The following is a 21291-nucleotide window of genomic DNA, read 5'->3' on the forward strand; positions in this document are numbered from 1 at the left end:
TTTTTAACTTTTAATTAAATCCATATGGTAACATAAACAAATACATATTGCAAATGCTTTTTTTTGAACCGTGCCTGTAACGCGGCTACTTTTAAATATACGTTGCGTATACTCTTTTACTGAACAACATTCCAATATCTCCTAATGACTGGTAAAAAATATATATACTGCAGCCTACCAGGAAAAGTTATTGATCGCCTTTAACTTAAAAGCAGCGTTCGCTCAGATCCAATGCCGCTCGCGTAATGTGCTCCCCCCCGCCTTCCCGTTTATCGCAAACGGCATTTTTCCCACAAGACGCGGCGAAACCGGGTGTGACGTCATAGCATCCCGCGATGTAGTACAGAAAACAAATATAGTTAAAACACTTCTAACTTTAACTAGAAAATGAATTACTAAGCAAAAATATTATAAACTAAATAACTGCCATAAAGGCAGCACAATGCTTTTCTTCGAGTGTTTTCCATGTTGATGAAGGTGAGTACAAATGACTGATTTACAATAATTTAATTGTGAAAGTGCGCTTGATTTATCGTACAATTTCATTGGACCTCTGTGAACTACTCATCAATTTTATTGGTCTACTGTTACGAGGCAAAATGTTTTTGGCGGCATGAAAAAAATCATACATTAGCCGCACCGTATTAAAGGCCGCAGAGTTCAAAGCTGTTCAAAATGTGGGGGAAAAGTAGCGGCTTATAATCCGACATCTACGGTAATTACAAATCAGAATTTCTTTTCTGGTGTAAAGACCCTTCATTAGAACTGAGGAATGAAACGATAAGTTGATTTTAAGTTGTAAAGAGGGTTGGAGGGGGATAAGGCAACATTAAAGTTCAAGTTTAATTGTCTTTCAACCACACATGAACACCCATGAATACAGCCCAAAGAAACAGGGTTGCTCTGGAGCCAAGGTGCAAAACACAGAACCAACAGTCACACACGGCACACGGCAGAGAGCAGATATAAAATAGCAAACACATGTAAGATATCAGTAAAATACAGACACAAAAAAAAATGTAGCCCAATACTCTTGAGTCTATGGATATTGCAGAAATCTGCAGTTGACCACAATACAGGTATTCTGCCGAGCGAACACCGGAGAGAGAGGTAGGCACTGACTCCAGCGTGGACACTGGGCCCACCAGCTCTGACACCTCTCCCCTGGGCGGCTGTAAAAAGGCAACAGCATGGCTTGAGGCCCACTCCTCACTAACACCGAGGCCACACAGCTCCCCTGCCATCCACCAATAAATCAGTGAATTGGATTTGCAGCATTCCACATCAACAGTGTCCAACAGGGTCCAGCAAGCACAAGGAAAGGCAAAGTTGATAGGGTTGCCATAGAGATCCCGATATTTATAGAGTCATCTGATTAGCAAATTAATGACATAAGCTAGAGAGAGGGAGGGAGGAGGGAGAGGGAGTGGGAAAAGGAGTGGGAGAGAGACAGAGCTAGAAAGGGAGATGTAAAAGGTGTGAAATGTAGGTCAGAGCTGTTGCTGAAACTAAACAAATGCCTAGCAGATCGAGCAGTGTGTGTGGAGAAAGAAACTCCAGTTAGTCCTACAGATGGATAAATTTACAGAAGGCCTGGCCAGTTCTGATAAAAGCAGAAGAGAAGGAAGCTGCTCTAGAAGAACATGCATCTTTAATAATGTTGGGCGGTCACATTAACAAAAGTGTTCAGCAGCTTCTTCCAGGAGGGTGAAGTGGAGTCATTCTATCCTGAGCTTGACATCACTGGCAAGGCGGCATTTGATGACAGTCCCTGGCTGGTGAGCTACAGACTTGGACTACTGATGTTTTGTGCCAGCATCCATGATGACACGAAGCAGGGGTGTTGATGAAATGACAATAACGTAATTCAAACATTTCCAAGTCATAACAAGCAGGCTGATTTGTTTTGTACAAAGTTATCAAGATTTCTCGAAAGTTGTTGACACAGCATTCATCCAGCAAGTAGAGTGTTTTCCATCATACAGGTGCTGGAGGCGGTGAGGGCGGTCCTCTTGACAGGTTACACATCCTCAAGCTGCTCTCAGTATTTATGTGAATGGACCAGCTGAGTTGCCGGACAACAGTGACCGTAGTATGTCATTTATTGGTGCAATGCCACCGACTTAAGAACAGATAAGTGACCTTGCTTTTGTTGGAGATGATCATTGCTGACATTTATGCTGTGGTTACTGTTCATCAGGCCAGACGTGAGGGCTGTCTCTCTCTCTCTCTCTCTTTCTCTGGCTCTGAGTTTTTCTTATAGGGGATGTCCATCAACTGGCACCTGCGATTGCTCGTCTGTTTGAAGACTGCACATCAGAATCAGAATCAGGTTTATTATCACCAGCATGTGACGTGAGATTTACTAGCATCCCTGCTTGAAATAAGCTGCAGAAAGCTGTGAACTCAGTCAGCTTCATCATGGGCACTAGCCCTGCCAGTATCCAGGACATCTTTAAGGAGTGATGACTCCGAAAAGGGGGCATCCATCATTAAGGACCCCCAACACCCAGGACATGCCCTCTTCACATTGCTACCATCAGGAAGGAGGTACAGGAGCCTGCAGACATCGTCAATGATACAGGACCCCCAACACCCAGGACATGCCCTCTTCACATTGCTACCATCAGGAAGGAGGTACAGGAGCCTGCAGACATCGTCAATGATACAGGACCCCCAACACCCAGGACATGCCCTCTTCACATTGCTACCATCAGGAAGGAGGTACAGGAGCCTGCAGACATCGTCAATGATACAGGACCCCCAACACCCAGGACATGCCCTCCTCACATTGCTACCATCAGGAAGGAGGTACAGGAGCCTGCAGACATCGTCAATGATACAGGACCCCCAACACCCAGGACATGCCCTCCTCACATTGCTACCATCAGGAAGAAGGTACAGAAGCCTGAAGACACACACTCAATGATTTAGAAACAGCTTCTTCCCCTCTGCCATCTGATTTCTGAATGGACATTGAACACTACCTCACTACTTTTTTTCTTTTCGCACTACGTACTGAATTTAACTTTATATATACCCTAAATTACATTTTTTATTATTTTGTATGTAATGTACTGCTGCCACATAACAACAAATTTCACAACGTTTGCCCGTGATATTAAACCTGATTCTCATTCTGCGTGTAATGGAAGAGAGATCACTGAGGGAGCAGTTGATTATGTTGGGGACTGGGAGCAAAGCCTCTGGGCTCAAGGATGCTTTCAACAAACTCAAGAATTTTAAGATAAAGAGTTAAGCAGTTTCCACCAATTTAACGAGTGCTGCTTTGAAGTCAAATGCTGTTTAATTCTCTTTGGCCTCCTGCCGAGATCATTAGTTACCAGCCAAGTTGATTTAGTTCACCGACAACCGAAGGTATGTGAGTGCACTACACAAGCAAGGCCCAACAGTAACCTGCTACGGGGCTACAGACTCTACTCCAGAACTACTGTCCAGTACAATTACTGCAATAACATCGACCTAGCCTTACAATGCAGTACCTGTTATGCTGCTGGCATTTAGGATAGCAATGAAGGCCCTCCATCTCCAGCGGTGTTCAGGGCTTATGTCACTAGCTTCCTCTCGGTTTTCACTCCTGTCAGTCACGCAAGTCCCGGGTGGAGACTCAGGAATACCGTTGCATTCAGATGTAGAAGGATCCTTCATTGCTGTTTCCGTAACAGTTCAGTTTGACCAGTCAGGGTTGTTAGCCCTGAGCTGAACCCCCAAACCTGAAGGACCGGTAGGCATCTCTTAGTCTGTCCTCTACCTTTTGTCCTGCCTGGCATGGGAGACCCTACCAAGCATAAAGCACTGATTCCAGCCAACATAGCTCTCCAGGTCAGAGGCATGCAAGCCTCCAAACCACAAGAAGGTTGTGGCCCACTTGGAGGACTTAACCTTAGCCAAATACAACCTGGCCAATACTGCCCCATCTTCCTACTGCAGCCAGTGATGGAGGAAGTTCAACCATCATTACAGTCAGATAAGGCTTATTCATTCATCACCTGCTCTGTTTGTACACTCCATTCATTCTCAGATTCCAGAACAACCCAAGTCCAATTAAACACGAGGAGCTAATTCCAGATCGGATCCAGAATAACCCAAGTCCAGGTAAACACGAGGAGCTAATTCCAGATCGGATCCAGAATAACCCAAGTCCAGTTAAACACGAGGAGCTAATTCCAGATCGGATCCAGAATAACCCAAGTCCAATTAAACACGAGGAACTAATTCCAGAACAGACCCAAAATGTCTCAGATCGAGTTAAACATGAGTAGCTAGTTCCAGAACAGATCCAGAATAACCCAACTCCAAGTAAACACAAGAAGCTAATTCCAGAACAGATCCAGAATAATCCAAGTCCAATCAAACACGAGGATCTAATTCCAGAACAGATCCAGAATAATCCAAGTCCAATCAAACATGAGGATCTAATTCCAGAACAGATCCAGAATAATCCAAGTCCAATCAAACACGAGGATCTAATTCCAGAACAGACTACCGTTGACATTACGGCAGCATTCAACCAGCTGTATGACTGAAATCATGAGGATCAAGAGAAACTCTCTATTTTTCGGAGTCATACCTAACAAAAGGCATGACTCAGGGAACGGGACATCTTTTCTTGATCCTCATTCAAAAGACATGATCAGGGGAGTGATTTCAAGCTGTTTCATCAGCATCATCCCTCCATCCCAAGGTCAGAAGTGGAATTGCTCAGTAATGTTCAGTCTCATTCACAGATACTCAGGAAACAACATAGTTCATACTGCAATAGCTGAACAATATCACTGGAACAAAGTTTACATCACACAGGGGTCAGATGCAAAACTAAGAATGCCAATCTGATTAAAGATGCACAAAATTGTATGAGGCATAGTTGGAATAGATAGTAAGAATCCTTTCCCTATGGCAAAGAAGGATAGGCCAAAGTCAACATGGTTTCCTTAAGGGGAAATCTGTGGGAAATGTTGAGGAATTAACAGGCAGGATAGACAAAGGAGAGTCAGTGGCGCTGTTTACTTGGATTTTCAGAACACAATTGACGAGGTGTCTCACATGAGGCTGCTTAACAAGATAAGAGCCCGTGGTATTACAGGAAAGATAGTAGCACGGATGAAGCAGTGGTTCATTGGCAGGAGGCAAAGAGTGGGAATAAAGGGAGCCTTTTCTGGTTGACTGCCAGTGTCTAGTGCTGTTTTGCAAGGGTCGGTGTTGGGACCACTTCTTCTCACATTATGTGTCAATGATTTGGATGACAGAAGTGGCAAGTTGGTGGACTATACAAAGGCAGGTGGAGAGGCAGAGAGTCTGGAGAAGAGCTTGGACAGATGAGGAGGAAGGTCAAAAAAAGTGGCAGATGGAATGCAGTATTGGGAAATGTATGGTAGAAGAATGAAGGTGTAGCCCATTTTCTAAACAAGGTCAACATTCAGAAATCAGACGTGCAAAGGGACTTGGCTGTCGTTATGAAGGATTCCCTAAAGTTTAACTAGGAGGTTGAGTTGGGAGTGCGGAAGGCAAATTCAATGTTAGCATTCATTTTGAGAGGACTAGAATATAAAAGTGATAATGTACTTAACGCTGAGGCTTTATAAGGCATTGGTCAGACCGCACTTGGAGTATTGTGAGTAGTTTCGAAACGTGTGCTGGCATAGGAGATGGTACAGAGGAGGTTCATGAGAATGATCTCCAGGAATGAAAGGGTAAACATACGGGGAGTGTTTGACGGCTCCGGGCCTGGACTCGCTGGAGTTTAGAAGAATGTGAGGGGATCTCATTGAATCATATCAAATATCATTGTGGTAGAGTCTAGGACTCAGTCTCAGAATAGAAGGACGTCCCTATGTAATAGAGAGGAAGAGGAATTTCATTAGAGTAGAAAAACATTCCTATATAACAGAAATAAAGAGGAATTTCATTAGCCAAAGGGTGGTGTGTTATCAATGTATTTTATTTATTTAGAGATACAGCCCTTCCACCCAGCAACCCACCTACTTAACCCTGGCCTAATCACATGACAATTTACAATGGCCAATTAATCTACTAACCAGTACATCTTTGGACTGTGGGAGGCAACTGGAGGACCTGGAGGAAACCCATGGAGTCACAGGGATAACGTACAAACTCCTTACAAATGGCACCAGAGTTGAACTCTGAACTCGGACATCCAAAACATTGTGCTAACTACTACATCTGCTATCGTGGCACCCCAGTCTGTGGAATTCATTGCCACGGACGGCTGTGGAGGTTAAGTCACTGGGTATATTCAAAGCAGAGTTTGATTGGTTCTTCATTAGTAAGGGTGTCAAAGGTTTACAGGGAGAAGGCAGGAAAATGGGATTGAGAGGGAAAACAAATCAGCCATGATGGAATGGCAGAGCAAACTTATTGAGCCAAATGGCTTAATTCTGCTCTGATGTCTTAAGGTCTTTATTGCCAATGATAGTCCTCTCTCTTCAACCTCAGCCTGCTCTTTAAACTGAAAAGCCCAGGACATTTCCAGACCCATTGGACTGTCTTAATATACAGAAATATGGAGTGGCCGCCCTCTCACATCTGGAAACAAGCATCAGCTTGGATCCCTTCCTTACCTGGGGTCTTTTCCATAAAATGTTCTTCACTTTGCTGGATTTTTGCCCCAGCTCCTTATATCCAAGAGCCTCAGTAGTAGCTGGGAACATTTCATCTTCAAATAAGATTTTTTTCTTCAGGCAGTCTTCCTTCAGCCTCACAAAGTCCTGCTCAAGATATTTGATGGGCTTTTGGAAAGTCCCTTCGCCATTCCGTGTCCGTCTTTCACGCACAAGACGGTCGCAGAAGAAGCCCAGAGCTGTGTACAGCATGGCTCTCTCAAAACAAATTCAGTTCAGCCTCCCCTGACAGTGCCAGGGTTAATGAGGCAGAAAAGGCCTTGCCCTGGATCACCAGCGCGTTACGGTAATCAGAGATCACAGACCCCCGGCCTAAATCCGATATCAGCCAGCACTTTATAGTCTTCAGAGACCACAGTCCCTTGGCTTAAATCCAGGTTGATCACTGCTGATAGGATGGGCTTCCAACAACGTCACACCTGCAGAATTGGGTTAAAAAAATGCTGATCCTCCCTCAGGCTATTGACCAAGAAACAATGGAGCAAGAAAGACAAAGCCCCTTGACCACGGAGGGGCTGCTGCTCGACAACAAGCCCATTGCACAGTTAACACTGGTGAAGAAGAGAGATAAGCCTCCTTTTTTAGCTCTGTCCAAAGAACTGAAAGAGGCCCAGTCTGCCTCAGCAAAAGACATTCAAATTTAAAACTGCATTCAATGGGTATTGTTTGTGATACACATTGGACTTTAATCCATTGTCCTGTGTCCCTGCTTGGGCTGTATTGAGTCAGTGAGTACACATGATACAATATTTCTCCACATAATTCCAATCTATTCACCTCTCAAACCTGCTTGGTGAGGTTGGCGAGGGGTTATCAATTTCCCTTTGTATTATCATTGTTTTAAGCAACTACAATTCAGAATCAGGTTTAATAACACCAGCACATGTCGTGAAATTTATCTGACTTTGTGGCAGCAGTACAATGCAATACATAATAATAGAGGAAATAAACTGTGAGTTGCAGTAAGTATATATTTACAATGGTTAACTAAGTAGTGCAAAAAATAGAAATAAAAAACGTAGTGATGTCTCGTGCTCGTGGGTTTAATGTCCACTCAGAAATCCAAGGGTAGAGGGAAAGAAGCTGTTCCTGAATCACTGAGTGTGTGCCTTCAAGCTCCTGTACCTCCTCCCCGATGGTAACAATGAGAACAGGATATGTCCTGGGTGATGAGGGTCCTTAATGATGGACGCGACCTTTTTAAGGCATCACTCCTTGCAGATGATTCAGCCCAACTGACCAAGTGCCTATCTGTGCTAGTTCCATTTCCTTGTGTTTGGCCTTTACCACTCTACATCTTTACTATCCATGTGACTGTTCATGCGTTTTATGTTGATGTTGTAATTGCACCCACCTCCACTACTTTCACTTTCTTCTTGTGCCAGCCATACAGTGTGTAAAGAATGCCCCTCAGGATCCCTTCCCCTCTCACCTTAAACCTACGCCTCTAGTTTAGGACCGGGGGGGGAAAGGCTGTGACTATCTACCTTATTTATCTCTGAACTAGATAAAGGTGATTCTCCCAGATCTCAACAGAATTAGGGAAAGTTGGTGACACTGTGGGGAGCCATTTGACTTGTCATATCCATGCCAGTCAAAAAAAGGAATTCCCCCCTCCCCCCACCAACCTAATCCTACCTGCCAGAACTGGGAGTGTAACTCTGTTTAACTCTGACACGATTCCTCCTGTCCACAATCATTTAGCGTTTAACATGAAGAGGTTTTCTGTTTTTATTACCCCTTCAGGCACTATAATTCAGTCTTGCCCCCCCCCCAACCATCGGGTAAAAATGATTTTATTCATCTACCCTCTTCTCTGTCCACCAGTTATTTGAACTCTTGACCCTTTGGTTTCTAACAGTGCTAAAGGAAACAGCCCTTCCTATTTTCAATATCTGACCCCCTGATAATCCTATAGACCTCGGTTAAGTCTACTATCATTCGACTCGGCTCCAAAGGAAACAACACAAACTTACCCATGCTTTCTTTCAGCAACGCTATCCACTCGAAAGTGATTTAGGATGATGTGTTTTGTGCTCATTGGAATATGCCAGTGTCAGCAGCAGGACTGAAATATTCATTATCGTTGTGTGTGGAATGAAGACTCAACGTATCACAGCACTAAGCAGTGTCTTGTATGTTAAACGAAGTCCGATAAGACAGGAGATGGCCAGCGGCCCATACCCTAAATACTCTGCTTCCTCAAAGGAAATTCTCTTCGCTGAGCTACAGTCCAAGCTATAGTATTCATGATAACATAAATAAATGCAGCAGCAAAATAACTCACCAAAGCAAGCAACCAATCAATATATTTTTATATTCTGACTTAAAATCCGTTAAAAATTTGAGCCCTTACTGAATTTTTACATTCATGCCTGTAAATATGAACAGAAACATTCTTCTGTGTGGAATTTTTTTCTCACTGCTGCAACAGATACAGCAGTAATTGAAGCGAGTTAGTTATAGAATAATATAACACGGCTTTCCTGTAAAGCTGCCTCACTGAATAATTTCTGACAGTTGAAAGGCAATAGAACTGCCTTAAAAAAATTCCTCACAAAAGATCGGACCATTTTTCAATAGCTTTCATTTCATATTTCCTTACCACACCACAGGCCATTCAACCCACTAAGTCTATGCTGGCTCTCAGAGCATTCCCAGAATTTCCATTCCCACTTATTTTCCTAAAATCTGTAGTGTCTCACATTCCCATCATTTCCCTGTTCTACTGTCACCCACCAACTTACAGAGTAATTCAGCAGCCATTTAGCCTACTAACCAGCACAAATTCAAGGAGGCAACTGGAGTACCCAGCAGGAGGCCAACATACAGCTGTAGCAAGAGATTAGGAGGACAAATGGTATATTAACTATTCCTGCAAACTGATTTTCAGCAAGATTCAGGTGCTCTGACAACACTCAGAGCAGATGCTGCCAGTCCCCAGCATTGACCACGTATTGTGCCAGCCAAAATGCAATCTTCAGCCCCATATTGTAGCACTAGGTACAGTATATCTACCACTCACCTCAACCTACGGTAAATCTCATATAGAGATATAGATCTCTGATAAAACACTATACGGTTGTTCAGAGGTCCCAATTACTTGGCATCTGGTTCACCACAGACCTGTTACCAAACTCCCTCTACGTTGGTAAATGGTTCACTATCATCACATATACTAAGATACAGTGAAAAACTTTGTTTCGCATGCCACACCAGTGAGATCACTCCAAAGATAAGAATATTGAGGTTGTAGGAAAAGAAAAACAGTTACAGAATGCAGAATATAGTGTGACAGTTACAGAGAAAGTACAGTGCAGCCGGACAATATGGTGCAAATCAATGATGTGGTGATTGAAGGTCAAGATCTCATCTTTATTATATAAGAGGTCCCTTCAAGAGTTTTATAACTGGGATAGAAGCTGCCCTTAAGCCTGGTGGCATGTGTTTTCCCTTGCTGCCCCAAACAAGAATGACCCTGGTAGAAGGGCCAGTTGTCCATTTCCCACATTTCTTTGAAAATCACCAGGGGCCCATTTCCTGTGTTCCCTGTAAACTCAACAGGGCCATGTTTCCCACACTGTAAATTCACCAGAGCACCTGTCCCCAATGGCCCTTTAAGCACGCAAGAGCCCTGTTTCCTATGTTGCCTTTAAACTAGAGACTTTATAATGCAATTGCATAATAGTTACTGTCCAACATTTAAAAAGTGACTTAAAAGTTTGTCGGGATAGAAATTAGTTAACTAACTAATTTATCTATCTAGAGATACAGCGCAGAATAGGCCCTTCTGGCCCGATGAGCTAGCAGCCCACCTACTTATCCTTAGCATAATCACAGGACAATTTACAATGATAAATTAACCTACCAACCAGTACATCTTTGGAATGCGGGAGAAAACCAGAGCACCCAGAGAAAACCCACACACTCCAAGGGAAGGACGTATAAACTTCTTACAGGCAGCGTTGGAAATGAACTCCAAACTCTGGCACCCCAAGCTAACTGTTACACTACCCTTGAATATGAACAAATATCCAATAGTCTGGAAAATCTGTCTGCCTGGATTCATGCAAGTTCTGAGAGTGCGAGATTATCTGCTGTGTCCACACTGAGTCAAGGATGATTGATAGTTTCGGAAATGCTGATGGGGAACCTATGACCTTATCGAATAGAAGAGCAGATTGGAGGGGGTCAAACACACACTCCTTATCCATATCTTAAGCAAACAAAAGAGTCTGCTAATAGAACACAGCACTATACAACAGAGGAAAAGACCCTTCAGCCCTGTATGCACTGAAGATGATGTCAAAGTAAACCACATTGCTTCCCTACCCAAAACATGTTCCATATCCCTCCATTCCCTTCATGTTCATGTGTCCATAAAAAAACCTCTTCATATTTCCCTCCTCCACTAGTCCTGGCAGCCCACTCCAGGCACTCAACACCTCTCTTTTAAACTTTCCCCTCTCACCTTCAATTTACTGAATGCCTTCTAGTGCTTGACATGTCAATTCATCCACTCCCCCCGGGTTCTATCACTCACCTTCCTAGTAGGAGCCAATTGACCTTCCAACCCACATGTCTTTGGGATGTGGGAGTAATGAAGACCACCCAGAGGAAAGCCACAGGGGGAACCTGCAAACTCCACACAAAGAGCAAAACTATTTCTCAGAAGCTCCACTAACTGTCATTGTGCTGTCCTGCTGTAAGAAACATATTGTACTTGTTTGGCTGGCCTCTAACTCCCCCCCCCCCCCATTAACTCATTAAACCTGACAACCTCTACAACTCATCCCCGTGGCAACCCTGAACTCAGCCAATCACAGATATTTCCCATCCATCCCTTCTGCCACCATCTCTGGAACTTAAAACTGTCTTGATCTCTTTCACCCAGTTTTTATGAGAAGACTTTGACCTGAAATGTTTTCTCTGTATCTCTGTCAGTGGATGATGCCTGACCTGCTGAGCATTTGATAAGGTGTTCAGCAACTTATCAAATATTAACAAGATTTAAAGGATAAAATTCTATTCATGTCAGTATCTTTCTTGTTCTGCCATAGAATTTCAACAAGATAAAATGAATAGAGGAATGGCTGACAGGCAGGAGGCAGTGAGTGGGAATAAAGGGGGCCTTTTCTGGTTGGTTACCAGTGACTAATGGTGTTCCTCAGGTGTTGGTATTGGGACTGCTACTTTTCAATTTGTTTGTCAATGATTTGGATAAAGGAATTGATGGCTTTGTGGCAAAATTTGTGGATGATACAAAAATAGGTGGAGTGGATAGTGTTGAGAAAGCAAAGCGATTGTAGCAGGACCTAAGCAGATTGAAAGAATAGAAAAAAAGTGGCAGATGAAAAAGAGTGTTGGGAAATGTATGTTAATGCATTTTGGTAAAAGGAACAATAGTGCAGACATGGGTAGAGGGTTCAAAGGGTGCAGAGGGACTTAGGAATCCTCACGTAAGACTCCAAGAAGGTTAATTTACTGGTTAAGTCTGTAGTAAAGAAGGCAAATACAATGTATATAAAAGCAAGGAGATAATGCTAAAACTGTATAAGCCATTAATCAGGGCGCACTCGGAGTATTATCAACAGATTTGGGCCCCATATCTCAAAAAAGGGTATGTTGTCATTGGAGAGAGTCCAGAGGAGGTTCACAAGGATGATTCCAAGAATGAAGGGGTTAACATATAAGGAGCATTTGGCAGCTTTGGGCCTGTACTCACTGGAATTTAGAAGAATGCAAGGGGATCTCATTGAAACCTACCAAATGTTGAAAGGACTAGACAGGGTGGATCCAGAACTAGAGGACACAGCCTCAAAATTGAGGGGTGACCTTTTAGAACAGAGGAAAGGAGGAATTTTTTTTAGCCAGAGTGTAGTGAATCAGTGGACTGCTGTGCCACAAACTGTGGAGGAGGCCAAGTCTGTGGGTATATTTAAGGCGGAAGTCGGTAGTATCCTGATCGGTCAGGGCATCAAAGGACGTGCTTATGGATCATAAGAAATGCAAGAGAACACTTAAGAAAGAAATAATGAGGGCTAAAAGAAGGCAGGAGGTTGTTGTAGCAGACAAGGCGAAGGAGAGTTATAAGGAATGTTGAGAGCAAAAGGATTCCAAATGACAAAATTGGTCCTCTGGAGGGTCAGAAGAGCAATCCATGTGTGGAGCCAAAAGAGATGGGGGAGATTTGCATCTGTATTAACTCAGGAGATGGGCAAAAAGTCTATAGAAGGTGGCATTAGCTTCATAGACACTTTACAGATTACAGAGGCTGAGTTGCTTCCTACCCTGAAGCATATTAGGGTAGGTAAATCCCCAGGACCTGACAAGGTGTTCCCTTGAAACCTGCGAGAGGCTAGTACAGAAATTGGTGCCCTAACAGAAATATTTAAATCATTCTTAGTGACAGGTGATGTACCAGAGGATTGGAGGATAGCCAATGTTGTTCCGCTGTTCAAGGAAGGCTCTCAGCATAATCCAGGAAATTATAGACTGGTGAGTCTGACATCAGTGGTGGGATAGTTATTGGAAGGTATTCTGAGGGATTTGATATATGAATATTTGGATTGACATCGACTGATGAAGGATAGTCAACATGGCTTTCTGTGTGGTAGTTCATGACTAAACAAATTTAGATAGTTCTTTGAGTAAGTTACCAGGAAAGTTGATGAAGGCAAAGCAGTAGATGTTGTCTACATGGACTTTAGTAAGTCACTGACAAGGTCCCACATGGGAGGTTGGTCAAGAAGGTTCAGTCACTCAGCATTCAAGATGAGGTAGGAAATTGGATTAGACATTGGCTTTGTGTGAGAAGCCAGAGAGTGGCAGTAGAGGGTTGCCTCTCTGACTGGAGGCCTGTGACCAGTGGAGTGCTGCAGGGATCAGTGCTGGGTCCTTTGTTGTTTGTCATCTATATCGGTGATCTGGATGATAATGTGTTCAACTGGATCAGCAAATTTGCAGGTGACACCAAGATTGGGGGTGTAGTGGACAACAAGGCTTGCAGTGGAATCTGGATCAGCTGGAAAAATGGGCTGAAAAATGACAGATGGGATTTAATGCAGACTAGTGTGAGGTGCTGCACTTCAGTGGGACCAGGGTAGATCTTACACAGTGAAGGGAAGGGGACTGAGGAGTCTGGTAGAACAAAGGCATCTGAAAATACAAGTCCATAATTCATTGAAAGTGGTGTCACAGTTAGATAGCTCGTAAAGAAAGCTTTTAGCATATTGGCTAAAAGCTGAGTACAGAGATGGAATGTTATGTTGAAGCCTAATTTGGAGCATTGTGTGCAGTTTTGGTCACATACCTACAGGAAAGATATAAATAAGGTTGAAAGAGTACAGAGAAAATTTACAAGGATGTTGCTGGGACTGGAGGACCTGGGTTATAAGGAAAGATATAATAGATTAGGAGTTTATTCCCTGGAATGTAGAATATTGAGAGGTGATTTGAAAGAGGTATACAAAATTAAGAGGGGTATCAATAGGGTAAATGCAAGCAGACTTTTTCCACTGAGGTTGGTTGGGACTATAACCAGAGGTCATGGGTTAAGGGTGAAAGGTGAAAAGTTTAAGGGAAACCTCTTACCTCAGAGGGTCATGAGATTGTGGAATGAGCTGCCAGCACAAGTGGTACATGCAAGCTCGATTTCAGTGCTTAAGAGAAGTTTGGATCGGTACATGGGTGGTAGGGGTATGGAGGGCTGTGGTCCTGGTGCAGATTAATGGGACTAAGCAGTTCAAATGGTTCAGAACAGAGTCGATGAGTCGAAGGGTCTGTTTCTGCTCTGTACATTTGAGTGACTCTATAATTCTAATAGCAGGTTTCTGATCCGACCATTTCCTTTTTAAATGAAAATGCGACACTTCAGGAAGTGCAAAGCTTTATGAGCATGCTGTTATGTTTTGTGACTTCAAAACCTTAACCTAATTCAAAGACACAGGAGTCCAAAACGTGAGTCTAACTTTGTGTTGACTTTTAAGCAAGGCGCGTGCATATATCATGTGGTACCGCGATGACGTGTGCAATTCCCAGATTTATACATATAACCCGTAATGGATTATTTGAAGATCAAGCACGCTTACTCAAGCAATATATTTACAATATTACTCAAATACTACTGAAATATTAAACACACAACACATGTCGTCAGGAATCAAGAGGCTGGGTTGTAGGGAGAGGCTGGGCAGGCTAGGCCTTGATTTCCTGGAGTGTAGAAGACAAGCGAGAGATTTTATCAAGATGGATAAGATCATAGGGGAAACAGAGAGGATGAATGCACACAATCTTTTTCCCAAAAAGACTGGAGGTCTTGGGTTTAAGATGAGGGGAGGAAGGCTGAAAGGGGACCCGAGAAACAACCTGTTCACATAGAGAGAGGTGCGTGTATGGAACAAACTGCCAGGAGACACTTTCAGAGATACAGGGGATACTATTGGACAGTGACATGTATAGGAAAAGTTTAGAACAATATGGGTCAATTAGGTGTGCAACTTGACCAGCATGGACAGGTTGGGCCGAAGGGCCTATTTCCATTCTATATTTCGCTGCGACCTGCAGACTAACGGTCACTGTCAACACGAAGAAATCTGCAGATGCTGGAAATTAAAGCAACACACACAAAATTCTGGTGGAACGCAGCAGGCCAGGCAGCATCTATAGGGAGAAGCACTGTCGACGTTTTGGGCCGAGACCCTTCGTCAAGACTAGCACTAATGGTCACTGTGCCTGATCTCTCGGCTATCTCTGGTACATGCCATTGGTAAGCCCAAGATCGCATACAAGGGAGGTCACTTGTTCATCCCAGAGGTGAGAGAGATTTAATTATAACCACATCTTTTCGACTGTTCCACTCTCTGCCTCCCTGAAAGATTTGCTTACTTACTTCTTACGATACAGAGGCTACTTAGTACTTCAGATCCATCATGGTTCACAGCAGAGCAATCAGCTGAGTGTCATTCCTCCGCACCCCTGCAACTCATTCTCCCTCACTCTCCTTTGATTCTTTTGCCACTTACCCAGGGATGATTTACAGAGGCCCTTTTAAATCAACGACCTGCTCGAATTTGGGATCTGAGAGGAAAGTGGATCAGCCACACAGTCACTCAGTGAAGCATGCAGACTCTATACAGACCACACCTGAGGTCAGGGCTGAAACTAAGCTTCAAAGTAGCAATACTAATTGTACTACATTTAAAAGCAACTTCCTTTTTTCGGTAGATATTGTTTAGGAAGGTTGTGAGAACAACTGTTGTTCCTTATTTTTTGAGAAGTGTCATGAGGTCTTTTACAACCATGTTACAGGCAAACAGCCATGATTGCTTGTTACCCTGTAACTGGGCACATCCCAGCTTCAGGGAGTGTCACTGGTACTAGGCCCCCTTCTGTAACGTCACTTAAATCTTGCTGTTGCTGGAGTGTTCAAGCTCTGCTACTGTAATATCTCATCTAACAAGACCCCAGTAGCTGCAGCTAGGCTGACTACTATAGTGCAAACACGAGGAAATCTGCAGATGCTGGAAATTCAAACAACACACACAAAATGCTGGTGGAACGCAGCAGGCCAGGCAGCACTGTCAGTACGAAGGGTCTCGGCCCGAAACATTGACAGCACTTCTCCCTATAGATGCTGCCTGGCCTGCTGTGTTCCACCAGCATTTTGTGTGTGTTGCTTGACTACTATAGTGATATATTCTCTCTCTTCTCTTTTTTTGCCATTTATCCGCAACAGGAGGTAGTGGCCGATGAACATGGGTTCATTTTGGGAGGAAACCAGGGCATCCAGAGGAAATCCACACAGTCACAGAGAGAAGACGGAAATTGCAAACAGACAGCTTTTAGGGTCAGACTCGAAGCAGCAGCGCCAACTATGCCGTCTCTTTGTGTGCAGTCAATGAAGCGTTGGCTTAACGTCAGAACAATGTTTATTGAAGAGGGGGAATTGAACGTTGTGACACTGACACACTACCATGAGAAGTAAAGCAAAGATTGATTCCAGCATGTGAAATCTGGGTTAAGTGATGAGCAGCAAATACTTTGCACCAGTATTTTCTATGAATATCTTACATGTGCAAACTAAACACTTGTAAGTTAATGTTATTTATATAGAGATAGAGCGTGGAACAGGCCTTCCCGGCCCAATCAGCTGCCATGCCCAGCAGTCCTAGCCTAGATTTACAATGATCAATTAACCTGCTAATCAGCACATCTCTGGACTGTGGGAAGGAACCGGCACACTCGGAGGAAACGCACACCCTCACGGAAAGAACGTGCAAACTGCTTACAGGGTGGTGCAGGAATTGAACTCCAAACTCCGAGCTGTAATAATTATGCCACCGTGATGCTTTGTTCATCCTCAATTTTAATGTGCCGTGCTGCAAGAGGTTAATTTCCATGGCTTTTACACACTGCGTCCATATGCTATGACAACAACAAACTTGAACTTGAACAGTAGAAGGTGCGGTCAGAATCTCAGGGGGAGAACCTTACAGAACACCTGTGCAAATACCCAGAAGCAATGGCGGCAGAATTGAAAGCAATGCCATCAAATTTTTCTACAGCATTAAACTTCAAAGATTACTTCTGTCTCGTGTAATTGGCCTCTCTGCCAGTTTCTCATTGCAGCTCTATATTGGTGAGAAATACTAGCCTTGACTGGTGTAGCTCTGGTGGTAATTCCCATTGGAGCAGAGAAAATACTCCATGTAGAGTGAGACTCAGCTGCCACAACTCCCTGCAATAGGCTGGCACCTGCTGTCCAGGATAAACCCTGAAAGGCTGGAGAATCTCCACAACAAACAATGCACATTCCCGGCTGGGGAAAACCTCAGGATATAAAAATCTTGCTTTGAATGGCAGGTGAAGGAAACACCAGGCAAATAGAGGGATAGATTTATTCTTCATATGAGCAACACAGAGGAATGAGAGGAACTCGGAGGGTCAGGTAGCATTGGTTGGGAGTGGGGGAGGGGAAGGAATTCAGAACATTTTGGGTCAAAACCCTGTATCGTAACTGAGAGTGGGGAGGAGAGGAAGCCAGTATAAAGAAGAGAGGGGAAGTGGTGAGGCATGGGTTAGTAAGTGGACTGAGGAGAAATGATAAGGCAGGAGTAGTGGTGGCATTGGGAAACAGGACGGTGGGTAATAGATGCAGGTGGACAAAAATATAATGGCAGATTGAGTTTGGTGAGAGGGAGGGGAAGCTGAGGCTGAAGCTGGAGCCAGTTAAGAGATTTATTGTCCCTCTGCTGAATTTTTCATCCTTGCTTTGTACTTAGCTCCCTATGGTGATGGTAGACTAGGTGGGCTGACAAGATAGGGTAGCCATCTCTGTAATTTGTTTTTGGGAATGTGAAATGAAATCAAACCCGTAAATTTTGCCATACATTCAGCCCACAGAAGTCCCTCAAACCTTCCGACTGTGCAGATTATAAAAAAAGATGCTGACCAAGCTAGCAAACAACTTCCACATGACCAGTCAGAGGCCAGGCTCGCTCACAACGACAGGATGCGACCTTTAAATATTCTGTGATTTCTAAGGCCCCATAAGATATGCGAGCATGTACCATTGAAATATTTTTTCCTGCACTTGGCTCAATGTTTCCAGCACAGAGTAACAGGTGCATTTACTACCTGTGATTTTAAACTAGCAGTCTGTTACTCTAAGTGAAGACCCAGTACAATGAACAAACTTAATGATGCAAATACTGAAAATGCCAATTAAGATATGAAGATCGATCTATTTGAAAAAGTGCATTAGACACCCAGATCCCTTTACATGTCACTACTTTTCAATAGTTTGTCATACTCTGCCTTCCTGTTTTATTCTACTAAAGTCAACATTTTTACATTCCATTCCATCTGCCACACTTTAGCCCATTCATATCATATACTTAGCACTGCACTTTGCCGCAAAACAACACAGTCGATGCAATTTGCCAGCCACAATAATTCTGATTCTGATTCCTTCTGCATCCTCCAGGCCAGGGGTTCCCAACCCTTATCAATAGCCAAGAGGTCCATGGACCCCAGGTTGGGTCCCCTGCTCTATGCCTATAGGGTATAGACCCATGGACCCTTATCATTAACCAAGGGGTCAATGAACCCCAGGTTGGGTCTCTCTGCTCTATGCCTATAGGGTATAGGCAGGGTAGAACTGTAACAGAGGAATAGACCACATTTAGCTTGTCTATATTTCTGTTTTACGTAAGGTATTTCAGGGGAAAGTGGGAAAGGGAACTAAAGCCAGAGCTTCTTGTGAGAAAGAGGAAGTTGAAAAGCTGATGAGGGAATCTAAGAAGTATGCCAGGTGAACAAGTCCACTGAGATAGATGAGTCAAAATTTCTGTCCAGAATAAAGGTCTAAGCTAACTGGAGACCAGATTCTGCTGAGACTTTAGCAGCTATGTATATGTGGACATACCTGGAACATAAAGCACACTTACACTTCTGATCATTCCATCAGTTTCCCCTCAATAGTGTGACTCCCTCTTCCCTTCATTACATCCCTCAGGCTACTGTCATTCACTGAGCAAACCCCACAGGAACTGTCTTCCACTGATTCCGTCTCCCTCACTGACCCCCAATCCACAAGATCTCTGTCTCCTACTGACTCTAAACCTACAGGATCCTTGTGATGCCTGAGAGAGAACACAAGTGGGGTGGGGAATGTGTAACCAAAGCTAGAGCTGTAAGATCAGGCTTGAGAAGTTAAACACTAACATTAAAAACAAACTGCTGGAAGAGCTCCGTGAGGCATCAGCATCTTTGGAGGCGGAGAGACAGTCCACATTCTGCATCAAGATCTAAGATGTCAGCTATCATTCTCCCTTCACAGATCTCTCCTGGCCTGCTGAGTGTCTTCAGCAGCTTGTTCTTTCTCCAGATTCCAGTATCTGCAGTCTCGTGTGTCTCGAGAAACAATAAAGTGGACAATTCTGGAAATCCAGCAGTGGATCAAGCAGCTTCGGTGGTGGAAGAGAGAAGACAGCGGGTAGATGACCAGTTCTGATACAAACTCGAAAGTCTGGGCTTCTTACCTTCCTGAATTCAGTGTTAGGTTCAGGAGGCAATGGATGGTGGAAGAGAGAAGACAGGGTAGATGACCTTTCAACAGATCTGTCCAGTTCTGGCACAAACGGGAAAGACTGGGCTTCTGGAATTCCTGAGTTTGGTGTTGAGTTCTAGGGGCGAGGCATAGCCAGTGGATAGATGAAGTCCTACCTCTTGAACTATCCTTTATCTTTCTTGAGAGTGGAAGAGGCCAAGGAGAGAAAACAATAGAAAAAGAGAACTATACCACCCCTCTGACTTTTCTGCAACTTGAAATATGTACCTTGTAACTTTTATCCAATCATATTAAATGCTCAGCGACATGAAGTGTTTACTGTTTTGCTTTACGTGAGCTACCTGAAACTGTTGAGTATCTCCAGCTCTTTCTGCAGCTTCTTAATGTTTTTTCAAGAATAAATACGTGGAGAAGTGGCATTTCTTACAAACAAACAGTGCAGTCCATTATACACACTGTAAGAGAATGGATTACAGTTAACCATGTACAACAGCTAAACACTCACAGGGGGTCTTTTCCACTCCAGCTTGAAAGGCAAAAACTGGCTGTAAAATAGAGAGGATTCATCTGCAGGGAATTCCGGATCTTCAAAGAGGATGCCCTTCCTCAGGCACTCCTTCTTCAGGCACTGAAAAACCTCACTCTTGGCTTTGATGACATCTTTGTTGCGATTGATAATGGGATACAGGCCACCCTTACTGGGTAGGGGTAGGCAAGCCGGTGCTCGCTGTGCAGATTTGATATCGTGAGGCATGGTGACAGCAGCAAAGATTTCACAACGGAGGAAAGAAGTTTATGAGGAAGAGAAACAGTTACTGACCTCAGATCTTTTTTTCATATGAAAAAAAAACACAGACCGGCCGGTTCTGCAGGTTGCAATATTTCAAGCGGTTTGCCAATACGCAGGTCGAGATCAACAATAAATTCAACTGTAATAAATTGTCCCACCACAGCCGGCTTCAAATTAGCACAAAGGTTGGTAAAGAAATACTGTTCCACAAGGCACAGGAAAAATTGTTTCCTTTTATCCTGGGCTGCCTTCCACACAATTTTTACTTGAGTAATTAAATTAAAATCACCCACTTGCTGGTCTTGATTCCTACTCCTCTCTTGTGCAATTTCCAGCTGTTCTAGTTTCCTTGCAGAAATGAAGTCAGTAATATTGAACACTAAAAATAACCCAGGGAGGCTGTACTCAGTCACAGCCTTGTTTATTTCTGCTAGTTCCTTATATGGGGGGGGGGGGGTCACATCGAACATATCAGATTTATTTCCCCTAATTAAGACTACAATGTGATGGCAAATGGCAATACTAATGCACATTTCTAAACAAGACATTTTTCACATAACTAAACATTACGACAAAGAAAGCAAACCTACACATGCACAAATATAATTAGACTAGGTAGCAAGGTTTCTAGCCGGGACTGGGTTGATAATGGTGGTAATAGCTCCCACTACCTATTAAATTCTGCCCAATGGTGTGTGTCTCAAATAGCCTCTGACAACCAAGGCCAGCTCCTGGTCTTCACAGGTGGCTTAGCTACTAAGCCCGTCAGA

General features: G+C 43.6%; 1 protein-coding gene across 3 annotated transcripts in view; it reads right to left on the reverse strand.

The window, feature by feature from the left end:
* Nucleotides 1-20855, reverse strand: part of LOC140725212 (calpain-3-like) — a 138261-nt gene extending 117406 nt beyond the window's left edge. The window contains exon 1 of one of the 3 annotated variants that reach the window (XM_073040364.1): nucleotides 20237-20855. In XM_073040364.1, coding sequence (XP_072896465.1) covers nucleotides 20237-20485 — 249 coding nt within the window. In that variant the 5' untranslated portion in view covers nucleotides 20486-20855. Of the gene's footprint in view, nucleotides 1-6599; nucleotides 7146-20236 lie in introns of those variants that run through there. The other 2 variants (XM_073040362.1, XM_073040363.1) reach the window with 2 other exon arrangements.
* Nucleotides 20856-21291: the final 436 nt, after the last annotated feature.

The sequence above is a fragment of the Hemitrygon akajei genome, chromosome 3 (genome assembly GCF_048418815.1).
Source record: "Hemitrygon akajei chromosome 3, sHemAka1.3, whole genome shotgun sequence".
Taxonomy (NCBI): Eukaryota; Metazoa; Chordata; class Chondrichthyes; order Myliobatiformes; family Dasyatidae; genus Hemitrygon; species Hemitrygon akajei.